We start from the raw sequence: 12,659 nt of genomic DNA, 5'->3' as shown, positions 1-12,659 counted from the left end.
GATTGTCATCCTCTTTATAATAGGTTATAAGATTAACATAGTAACTCTGATACTTAATGTGTATTTCCAATTCACAAAGGACTCTTTGTTCACCTCTGTTTGACCTTAAAAAGATGAATTACCATAATGATGATGATGATGATGTGTGTGTGTGTGTAATGGTGCTCGTAAAAATGGATGTACCTGCTCACGTAGTTGACCATGCGTGTTTGCAGTAACAAGTCTCTCCCCGGGAGCAGATTATCACAGATGAGGTGTTGGTTGGAGCGAACTGCCACCCCATGACACACACAAAGAGAACACAGCACGTCCAGGACCTAAGAGAGAACATGTAGGATCAAAGTCTTACAAGCATTTAACACGCTTCTACACACATTAAGTTACCAGTGCATGCACACTAACTTAACACGTTATTCAGTTAAGCATTTAGAAGCGAATGTGTAACTGCAGGCGTGTTCACGATATGTTCATTTTCACTTTCTTCAAACTTGAGTGACTATCTATTTGTAATACAAGATATTTTTCATTGTCGACACAATCAGCAAAGGCAGCAGGTACTACATGCCCACAAACGGCCATCTTTTCCTAGATTAACCCCGGCCATGACTCCTGCATCCTTATCGAGTAATGGAAGCTCTTCGGATATTATTGTTCTGGCAAAATCTGCAGCAGTAGTCCGGATGAGGCAGAATCACTTAATCTGTTCTAAAGCATCGAAGAACCCATCACTCACAATGCTGAAGTCATCTGAAGCAGCTGGGATTTATGGGACTGCCATATAATTGATAGACAACATGGCTGGACATCAGTCTCAGACACACACAGTACGGCAGTGAATCTAAAGAAGAAATAATTACGATTAAAAAGAAGGAACATGTCTGCCTCAGACCTTGTGGTTGCGGCCGTGCTTGTCCAGCAGGGAGATGATGGATTTGATATGTCCCTCTTTGATGATGTTCAGGGCTTCAGGACTCTCCACCAGCACACAGTGCAACACCTCCAGGATCCCTGCAGCGCAAAGTTGACACTTTTTTATTTTAGCCCTTCCATGGACACAACTAAAGGCATAGTCCAGCAAAAATAAATAAATACATAAATGACAATTAAATGTACATAAGTGTTCCCCAAACTCAAATCTAATCCACCTGCATGGTGTCTGATGTATTCTTCTTCGGTTTTGTAATGGAGTTCAGGTCATTGAAGTCAATCTCACAAGTAATATTGTTCTATTTAAGTTTTTCTCTTAAATCAGTCCACACTTACATATGTAACTTGAGGAACAAAGAGGAACTATTTCATCATTTGCAAAAACGTTTCCATACAATTCCATCTTCGGGAATTGAGGTAAGGAGCAAATGTAAATATGAGCAAAGGAGGCTGTGAAAAATTGTCTTTATTTGGACTATGCCTTTATTTTACCTCACATTTACACCCCTGTGAAACAGGAAGTCACGGTTGAACAATTTCCTGTTCCTAGTCACCCAGCTGTATTAAGAAATGTTCAATATCAATGGGAAAATACTTCAAATATATTTTTCTCATATGAATCCATAAGGGTTCCAATAATTGTGCCACACACATAGCTAACAAAGATTATATATATATATATATATATATATATATATATATATATATATATATATATATATATATAATACCTTGTTTGATATCCATTAGAGCAGAGTATTTTTTTTTTTGTGTGTGAATTTTTGGAGCAAAAGATCAAAAGGTTAAACAATAAAGACACATTTTTGCTCATATTTACCAAGGGTGCCAATATTAGTGGAGGGCACTGTAGATATCACTCATTTAACACACCTGTCAGGTATACATTCTTGTTCTACATATAAATTCCAGGAAATGGACCAAAAAATGATAATAAAAGTTCATCTTTTCATAAGAGTGCTGACAGACCTCAAGCATTTACAAAAATCTGTCTTATTATTTCAAAGATGTGAAATGGAAGCTATTTTTCAAAGGAACCAGACCTGCCAACTCTGAAGATGAACAATATGGGGAGTTTGATGAGTTTTTCTCTTTTTTGGACTATTTCCAGCCAAAATTCTTTGATGGCATCCTGATGTTGACTACATACTATGTCCAATAGCAAGTATATTACCATGTCCAACATACATATACAGTACTGACGTCACGTCAGTGAACTCAAAACATTCTCCATTTACCTCGACAGAAAGCGAGGGCGCTACATCAGCACATATTTCAAGCAGGAAAATCAAGAAGAAATGAGAGAGTACTGATGTGATATGAGGTGTGTGTGTGTGTGTGGGGGGGGGGGTGTTCCAGGGTGTCCGTTAATATCAGAAAACACCTGTCATTCGTTCCAGATTCACATGGCAGCTGGCGGATTTCCATGACCTTTTGCAATTCAGCGAATTGGCTTTTTTTGCTCGGTAATCTTATTCGCGTTCGCTCTAACTGCTCCTTTAGGAACGTGGGCTGCTGCGGATAAAACGCCTCACATTCACGTCAAGGTGCGGAAGGACAGCTCAGAGCAGGAGAGCTATACACGGCACAATGAGAAATGATCCATGCATGGGCCTACATGGACTCACACATGCACATCGGTAAACTCCCTGGGAGTCTGTAACAGCATCCAAGCATATGAAAAGAGAAATATTTATTGCTCCTGAGGAAATTACCACATGATATGATTTAAGCTAGGCATACATTGCATGATTTGGTCATTTTTTAATTTTTCTTTCTTTTTTAAACAAGTCATGTTGTTTAACTAACGGAAACATTTTGACTCCAATGGGGCTGTCTCATAACCACGTTTTTGCTACATATTAAGGATATGCCCTTATTGTTTTAAATGCAAGTAATGTCATTTTCAAAATCCATAAGTGTCTATACCTGTGCATCACATATACTGTAGCTCGAACGCCAACATCACCAACACCAACTTGACTGCACTTATTATGTTCGCACAGTGTGAGCGTTTAAATTACAGGCGTTAGTATGTGATTAAATATGTAGACACCAAAAACAAGATTTACAAGACGACGTGTCTGCCAGGCTCTAAAGAAACGGCCTATTCCGTTCCTAAATGTTTAGGTTTTAATACACAGAACAACACACTCATAATAAGCATCAAGCATCAATTCAGCACCATGACCAACTCCGCTACAAGCACCAACAACTCCACATTTATCATCTGTAGGGGAATGCGTCATGCACAACTTTAGCTTAAAAACAATCCATTCGATACAATACTTACAGAAGAGAAAAAAAAAACAACAGATAAATATTAAGATGTTGGCTAATTCTTCATTCTTCCTTTCAATACAGTGATGTAACTAGGAATAAAATGATATATTATACACAGTGGACAACACCACACAATATTGGCACGCTTGGTAAATATGAGCAAAGAAGGATGTTTAAACATATTATCTTTTGTTAAAAAAAAAAATTCACAAAATGATGCTGGATGAACCTAAATGTTTTGTTTGCAATTGTTTGATAACCAGGAGAGCAAAGTATGTTTGTTAATTTTTTTTAACAAACGACCAACAGTTTAAACAATAAAGACAATTTTCACAGCTTTCTTTGCTCATATTTACCAAGAATGCCAATATTAGTAGAGGGCACTGTACAGGCTGCAAAACTATATATGTGTGTGTGTGTGTGTGTGTGTATATATATATATATATATATATATATATATATATATATATATATATATATATATATATATAAAGGCTGCAAAACTATATATTTGTGTGTGTGTGTGTGTGTGTGTATATATATATATATATATATATATATATATATATATATATATATATATATATATAAAGGCTGCAAAACTATATGTGTGTGTGTGTGTGTATATATATATATATATATATATATACACACACACATACATACATACATACATACATATATATATATATATATATATATATATATATATATATACACACACACACACACATATATAGCTTTGCAGCCTGTAGAAATTTTCTAAGCAAGCTAGTCAAATACATTAAACAGTGGTAACTGTACCTTAGCTAACTGCTAGCTATCATAACGGTTAAAATGTGGCGTTGTCCCTGTTTCTATGGAAAACCTGTCTCAGCAGAATCTCACAGGAGATCTAAATATCTACCGCAACAGTTCAGAGCACGCACTAAATCCCCACTATAAATCTGTGATAAGAGAAAGAGTTTTTTTTTCTTTTCATCTCTCTCCTGCATGGCCATCTCTGAGACACTCCAGCTTCATCTCAGCCCACGTTTATCTGCATGCAAGCAGATATTCATCAGCATTCATGTCTTTCACTCTGCGAGTCTGTGAGTCACTGAGAAACCTCCGGAGAGACAGATCAGTAGCTTCACTCGTTCGTCACAGAAATGTCTGGCCAAAAATGAAAAATATCAAATATGTCTTGGCCTGTTAACTAACATTGGATGGGTTTTCTCCTTATAAAGAACCAAATCTGAGAATGTAGTCGAATACCTTGAAAAACATTTAAATTATTTATTATAACAGACTTGTTATAATAATTTAGTTGTGCATGTAGCAGAGAGCCGTATCTTTGTATCTAACGTTTATGTATATTCTATATCTTCTGTGTTGACTGCTATATATATATATATATATATAGCTTTCTTTTGCTTGTATATTTGCTTTATTCTCCAGCTTATATAATTTTACATCAATTCTCTATGATGCTGTGGTTTTAATTAGTATATTTCCCAGTATAATATGGCACATTTGGAATTGTGTATACATAAAATATACATGCTCTAGAGCTGAAAATTTTGCACTGTTGTCAAATCAGGTCCATTTACGCGGACAGGTGTCTTTAGCGAGACAGCTCAGTGATGAAATACTATAATTAAAGCCACCACTTTAAGCCACTCTGTGTGTTCTTTTCCGCTTGGATGGTGGGTCATTTTTATTGCATACCTGATGAGGCCTCCAGTCTCTCTAGACGACTTATCAGCCAATCCAGCGAGCTGGAAAACTGTGCACAGTTCTTTCTGTTACCCCTGATCAGAGCGGCTGGAGAGAGAGAGAGAGAGAGAGAGAGAGAGAGAGATAGACAGAGAGAGAGAGAGAGAGAAAGTATTGAACGGACTACTCAAGTTCCTTACTCTTCAATACTTAATGAGCACTAATTGTTAGAAGGACACTGATTGATGATACTCCAGACCAGACGGCAGTCTTTGTCTGTGTTGCTTCTGAAATTTCACAGTCCATGGCATCTCGAAACTCGCTCTCCACTCCACACGACAAATGAAAAACAGTCCAACTTTCACCATATTTTACATAAGCAGCTCAAAACAAGAAACGTCTACACCTAGTTACAGTTCTTCAGCCATGACTGTTCACTCGCTGTTTAGGAAAGGCTTTCGTGAAGGGTCCGTTTGTACAGTGGTGACAAAGAGAACCCAATTATACACATAAGACAAAAATATTATACTCGGTCATTTATTTATTGAGGAAAATGATCCAATATTTCATATCTGTGAGAGGCAAAAGTATGTGAACCTCTAGAATCATCAGTTTAATTTGAAGATTGGGATGACAATCAGGTGTGTGTGTTTTGTTTAAAGAACAGGGCTCTATTTAAGTCTGAACACATGTTTGTGGAAGTGTATCATGGTACGAACAAAGGAGATTTCTGAGGAGATCAGAAAAAGAGCTGTTGATGCTGGAAAAGGTTACAAAACCATCTCTAAAGAGTTTGGACTCCACCAATCCACAATCAGACAGATTGTGTACAAACAGAAGAAATTCAAGACCATTGTTACCGTCCCCAGGAGTGGTCGACCGACAAAGATCACTCCGAGAGCAAGACGTGTAATAGTCCACAAGGTCACAAAATACTCTCTCTCTCACATTGGCTAATGTTTATGTTAATGTTCATAATGTTCATGAATGGTGTGCTTGGCAGGGTTACAAGGAGAAAGCCACTGCTCTCCAAAAAGAACACTGCTCCCCATCTGCAGTTTGCTAAAGATCACGTGGACGAGGCGGAAGGCTATTGGGAAAATGTTTTGTGGACGGATGAGACCAAAATAAAACTTTTTGGTTTAAATGAGAAGGGTTATGTTTGTAGAAAGGAAAACACTGCATTCCAGCATGAGAACCTTATCCTATCTGTGAAACATGGTGGTGGTAGTATCATGGTTTGGGCATGTTTTGCTGCTTTTGAGCCAGGACGACTTGCCATCGTTGACATCGGGATAATGAATTATGAAGTATACCAGTGAATTCTACAGGAACATCTCAGGACATCTGTCTGTGATCTGAATTTCAAGAGAAAGTGTGTCATGCAGCAAGACAACAAGCCTAAACACACAAATTGTTCTATCAAAGAACGGTTAAAGAAGAATAAAGTTAATGTTTTGGAATGGTCAAGTCAAAGGCCTGACCTTAATCCAATAGAAATGTTGTGGAAGGACCTGAAGCGAGCAGTTCATGTGAGGAAACCCACCAACATCCCAGAGTTGGAGCTGTTCAGTACTGAGGAACGGGCTAAAACTCCTCCAAGCCGATCTGCAGGACTGATCAACACTTACCGCAAACGTTTAGTTACAGTTATTGCTGCACAAGGGGGTCACACCAGATACTGAAAGCAAAGGTTCATATACTTTTACCACTCACAGATATGTAATATTGTAATATTAATAAATAAATGACCAAGTATAATATTTTGTCTCATTTGGTTCTCTATCTACTTTTAGGACTGAAAATGTTTCAGGTCCTATTTATGCAGAAATATAGAAAATTCTATAGGGTACACAAACTTTCAAACACCACTGTATCTGCAGTGGCACTGCATTGTCACTCGATTTGTCTGCCATATTTATTTCTTCTTTACCACAACATCGATTCAGCGGTGGCTCCGCCCTCTTCGGCTATGTGGAATGCAAAATCTGCCAGGCATTCACTTTATTTTTCAGTACTTCATTTTTCACTTCACGTATTAACACTGCATGATATACCTTTTATTTCAATTCGACATTGTACACCGTAATCTTATCGTTTGATACTTTTAGTTATAGTCAGGCAAGTTGAATGTGGTGGAGTAGACAGACAAAAGGACCCTTACCCAGGAGCTCATAAAGAGAGTTGAGGATGGATTTCCAGGCCTCTCCTGCCTCCCGTCCCGCCACGTCTGCGAAATGAGCAGCACTGCTATACACATGCAAGCGGTCGACACACTCCAGGACCAGGTTTATCATTCCCTATAGGACACACACACACACACGCACACACACACACACACACCACATTTTAGACTATTTATTAATACTTTTACTTTAATAAGCTTCTGCAAATCTGAATATAAAAAAAATCTATGTACAGTATTAGTGAGTCTTAGCACTGTGGTTGTGTTATTGGTCACCTGGAGCACAACCACAGAGAGAGAGAGAGAGAGAGAGAGAGAGAGAGAGAGAGATGGAGGTCATACAATACAAGTGGAAAATGGCCTTTTGTGTCAGGGGGCTTTTAACACTGATGACTGCTTGAAGCAAATAAGAGTGGAGAACTAAATGGAGGGGAACAAGAGCAACACAAGGGCAACTCGATCACACACACACACACACACACACACACACACTCACACACAGGTGTCTGTAAACAACCCATTATAATGGCACTGCACGTTCCACAGCAGCATAATTACACTGAACTGCCTGACCCTTTATTTTGATAATTGTAACACACACAAAAATAAAGGTCCAAGTCGTGCTTTCTTTTTATTAGATATCTTGTACTAGAAAAATGGCCAGAATGTGCGCAGGATTCACTGTGATTTTTTTTTACTGAATATGTTCTGCAGAAATAAACGTCCTGAGCGACGCTTTGTGCGTGAACTCTGACGTGCAACAAGCAACAGAAAACACAGACAAGATAAGAGTGTTTTGGAGGAGAGTTACACGACGGAGGTGTATAAATTCACAGGAGCTTGAAGATAAAAACTATGTGTGACCAATGTGTGAAAGCATCTCTACAATGTAAGACTTTCAAAATTGCAGGTTTTATTTAAATGCTTTTGAATACTAATGATCTTCTATACCTTTTAACAGACAGACCGAACGAAGATTAGCAGTACATTATGCGCTTGTATTGCATTAAACGACGAAGGTAAAAAATGTCTGCCACTTATAGCATAGAACACGAATTAATATTCAGTCACAGAACATCAGTGACTCCAGCAAATGCATGGGAAAATGGAGGGTTAATGGAAATAGAGCACTATTTGACCAGGGAAACATATCCTTGACACTGTTACAGACCTCCTCCTGAAAGAGGTTCTGTCGGTTCTTCAGCGCTCGAAGTCGATTCTGCTTGTCCTCATGTTCTAAATGCTCATCAGGAGGCTGGAAGTAGCCGATCAGATCCTGCAGACTCAGGATGACCGATTCGATTGGCAGATCGAGCATGGAGGTTTTTCCCTTCTTACTGAGGGTGTCCAAACCCCTGGAGGAGCAGAGAGAGAGAGAGGTGTACAAACTTCCATTACTGCATGATGCAGAGTTTTATCAACACAGACAGGGGTAGAATGGAGCATGCTTTGTTGCCAGATTGAACCGTTTTCTTTCCCAGTTCAGGAATTTTTCACTGACACGGGGATGGGAAAAATGTCCGGAGTCAGGAGTGCCTTCACTGTCCTGATTTTCTTTGTCATGAGCTCTCGTGAGCGTTTAAGCTGACTCTGGTGTTAGCTAGGTAGTATAGTTAGCTGCACAGGACTTAGCTGGAAATACATATATATCCATGAATGTGGTTTATCTGAAGCATTGCTTCGTCTGGTTCTTTGAATGATGAAAAGGCATATATTTGATGTGTATTTAATGTCTATTATTTAAAAAATGTAAAAACAGCCATTCAACCAACTTCTTATACAGATTGCGTTTACACAATTGTCCAGGAGCAACACTGTTAATTCCGTGCGCAACTCTATCCCCTTTGCCACTAATAAGTTTCCGTATTTCCCTACAAATCTTTATGACATATCCATCCATCCATCCATCCATTTTCTATACCGCTTATCCTACAGGGTCGCGAGGAACCTGGAGCCTATCCCAGGGAGCATCGGGCACAAGGCGGGGTACACCCTGGACAGGGTGCACAATCACATCTACATTCACACACCCATTTATACACTACGGACACTTTAGACACGCCAATCAGCCTACCATGCATGTCTTTGGACTGGGGTAGGAAACCGGAATACCCGGAGGAAACCCCCGCAGCACGGGGAGAACATGCAAACTCCGCACACACATGGCCATAGTGGGAATCGAACCCCCGACCCTGGAGGTGTGAGATGTGAACATGCGAACCACTAAGCCACCGTGCGCCCAGTTTTACTAAGTGTCTTATTGTAAAGTTCTATAGAAGCACAGCATGTTGTTTTTCGTTTACAGGAGAATTATGTGTCGGAGTGAAGGGGTGTTAGGAAGTGTCTATAAAACAACTGACAGGCGGCCCATGTAAACACAGACAAGCAGGCCGTCACAGCCCACACTTTTCCAAATGGCTTTTCTCAGCCTCATAATACACTGTCTTTACTCATGTTCTACATATTCTCTAGGTTATTTGTACGAGTTAGAAATTAAAGCGGAAAAGTTACGGTCGCACCTTTAAAGCTTCAGCAAAATATCTAGGATTTACAGAGATACCGAAACTCTGCGTCTATTTTTTTTCTTTTATAAATGTAAATAAATCGTGATGATAATAGTGTGTAAATGTGTACAGGTGTGCGTTACCTGATAAAGCGGTTGAACAGGAAGACTGTGCTACGGATGACTCTGGCAGTGCGGGACTCCTCGTGTTGAGAGCGTGAGAGGGTCAGACCATCATCCATGTGTCCCTCATGGTGCATTATAGCCTAATCACACAACAAATATCATGTGAGCTCGATACACACACACATAGTCACATATATACTAAATGTTTAGATTCTGTTATGCCGGTGGGTGGGTGGGGGGGGGGGTTTATTTATTTTGCTGCCATGGTTGAGGTCCACTTGTCCCCTCAGAGTGACGACTCACTACAAATCAATACTGCAGTTCTTCTGACTGACCGCCTTTATCATGTGATGAAGCATTTCTATCTTCATGGGAGTGGCCTCATCCAGAATGACACCGCCCCATCCACAGGACAAGGAATCACTGAATGGTTTGATGAAGATGAAAACGATGTAAGTTAGATCCTATGATCTTCACAGTCATTAGATCTCAACCCAACTGAACACCTATGGGAGATCCTGGAGCGACGTGCTCCACCACCAGTGTTCATTCTTCCAGTAGAGTTCCAGAAACTTGCAGAATCAATGCACACTGACGTTGTAATGTTGGCTCGTGTTGGCACAGCACCTCACTAAGCCAAGCAACTATCTTCTGAGTACAACAATGGGAATCAAGTCTAGTTCAGTGTTCGCCACAGTAAGATCTTATTTACAAGCCAGCTGTAGAGCCACTCACCTTCCTCTGGACTCCACCCATGCGTGCACACTTGGCGTCCACCGATTGGTAGGTGAGCCAGAGACCTGTGTCCACATGCTGTATGTAGCAAACGGAGTCGCCATATTTAATGTCGGGTACGCCCATGCCGTCCACCTCTTTCCTCGGGCCGAAATCGAGCTTCTCCTATGGTTTCAATGCAGAGAGGAGAGAGAAATCAATGGGGGGTCACATAAAAGGACACAAATACGCACAATTCTGTTTACTGCTCAGTTCTCAGGTTCTACCTGTCAATAGATTGCATACAATTTTATCACTGATCACCTCAAAACCCTACACGTAACCTACACCCTGCCATTTTTTTCTTCTGTTGTAAAGAAGAAAATATACCACAAAAATCACAGGTTTAATTAAATTGAGCTAAAGTGCGCACATATTACATACCGGTGTGCCGCCCAGTCATGCCATGAAGCTGAGCCTTGTGGAGATGAACTCAAACACACACCCCAGTGAGAGGTGACACTGAGGAGGACTCTCACACATTCGGAGCCTGACACCTCTTGCTCTCGCACACATGCTGTGTTTCACTCAATAACCTTTATTCGAACTCGTTTTCTCACTCCAGCTCTTCTCGCTCTCGATCCCATTCGCTCTCGCTGTTTTTCACGTATTCTTTTGCTGATTTTTTTTTTCCCTTCTCTTTCACTGAATCTCCTTCATTCATCAGCCGTGTCTCCTTGTGGGTCACTCATCATGACCCACCATGTGTTGGGTTTTGGCATGCTTTCCACTTAGCTTTTAGGGGTTGTTTTTTTTTTTTTTCCTCAAATGTCCCAAAATCAGTTTTAAGGAGAAATGTCAGTAATCTAGCTATGTAAGAACATCCTATGTGAGCCACGTAGCTAGAGAACAAGCCTACTAATATAACACCCTTATTCATTTGACGTAGTATAATACAGTATGTCCATACATACAGTATGTCCAAGATGTCCAAGTGTGTTGTTCTCATATATAGAGATGGAACTAAAATACCAAAACACAGGAACCTTAAGTAATCCAAACAACACCAATCCAAAGAGATTGTTTTAAAAAAAAAAAAAAAGTCGTTCTATTGACCCAGTACCATTTACAGGTCTGCCAATGATTCAGGTTTATCATGAATAGCTGCAGGACAGAAACCGCAAACCGCAAACCGCTCACTCACTGACAGTGAGTTCAATGAGACTCACCTTTGAGGAGCGGAAACAGAAGGCAGTGGATTTGACATCGGCCTTCTCCTTATCCATCAGCAGCAGGCCTTTATCATCCAGCAGGCTGAGGTACTTCCCTGTGGTCACATGACGTAAGCGGAACGGCTGACCCCATCGAGTGTGACTGCCACTCCAGCTGGAGAGAAAGCGATCAACAGCGTCAACATATGCCATCACCTTCATTCATCAATGTCATTCCCAAACAGCAGCTCCTTTCACCTGTGCTCCTCCACTAGAGCTGATAAAGAAGTTTATTCTTCGGTTAGCATATTCGATGCCAATTTTATAGCTACGCTGCACATCCAATTACTCAGAAGATAAACAAAAATACACACAGTTGTGGTCATACCTTTACATACGCCTTACTGGAAATTGCATTTTTTTTTTTTTATTAAGTCCTGCACTGAATGAACCAGTTTACATACCCTTGATTCTTAATACGGTGTGTCGTTACCTGGAGGATCATCGACTTTATGTGTTCATGTTTTGTGAGAGTTGTTCATGAGTCCCTTGTTTGTCCTGAGCAGTTAAACTGCCCACTGTTCTTCAGAAAAATCCTCCAGGTCCTGCACATTCTTTACTTTTCCAGCATCTTCTGCGTATTTGACCTCTTTCCTACAGCGAATATATGATGTTCAGATCCATCTTTTCACACTGAGGACGACTGAGGGACTCGTACACGACTATTACAAAAGGTGCAAACGTTCCCTGTTTTTTTTAAGAGGCAACACGATACACTAAGAGCCAGGGGGGTGTAAACTTTTGAACGGCATGATCGGTGTAAACTGTTATTATCTTGTTTAAAGATCTTATTTTTTTTCATTTAGTACTGCCTTTCAGAAGCTTAATAAGATATTTACATGTTTCCCAGAAGACAAAATAATAACAATTTACACCCATCATCAACGAAATGCAATTATTATGATCCCTCTTATTTTAATAAATGATTAACATT

At 39.9% G+C, this 12,659-nt stretch overlaps 1 protein-coding gene across 1 annotated transcript in view; it reads right to left on the bottom strand.

Annotated features, from left to right (window-relative positions):
- ryr2a (ryanodine receptor 2a (cardiac)) overlaps positions 1–12,659 on the bottom strand; it is a 222,034-nt gene that overhangs the window by 114,784 nt on the left and 94,591 nt on the right. The window contains exons 10-17 of the mRNA XM_053639919.1: positions 11,684–11,840; positions 10,476–10,640; positions 9,759–9,880; positions 8,283–8,466; positions 7,091–7,226; positions 4,939–5,034; positions 890–1,008; positions 184–317 (exon numbers count right to left, since the gene is read on the bottom strand). Of these exons, the coding sequence (XP_053495894.1) occupies positions 184–317; positions 890–1,008; positions 4,939–5,034; positions 7,091–7,226; positions 8,283–8,466; positions 9,759–9,880; positions 10,476–10,640; positions 11,684–11,840 (1,113 nt within the window). The remainder of the gene's footprint in view (positions 1–183; positions 318–889; positions 1,009–4,938; positions 5,035–7,090; positions 7,227–8,282; positions 8,467–9,758; positions 9,881–10,475; positions 10,641–11,683; positions 11,841–12,659) is intronic.

Source organism: Ictalurus furcatus, chromosome 13, assembly GCF_023375685.1.
Source record: "Ictalurus furcatus strain D&B chromosome 13, Billie_1.0, whole genome shotgun sequence".
NCBI lineage: Eukaryota > Metazoa > Chordata > Actinopteri > Siluriformes > Ictaluridae > Ictalurus > Ictalurus furcatus.
This window is presented reverse-complemented; position numbering and strand designations above follow the sequence as displayed.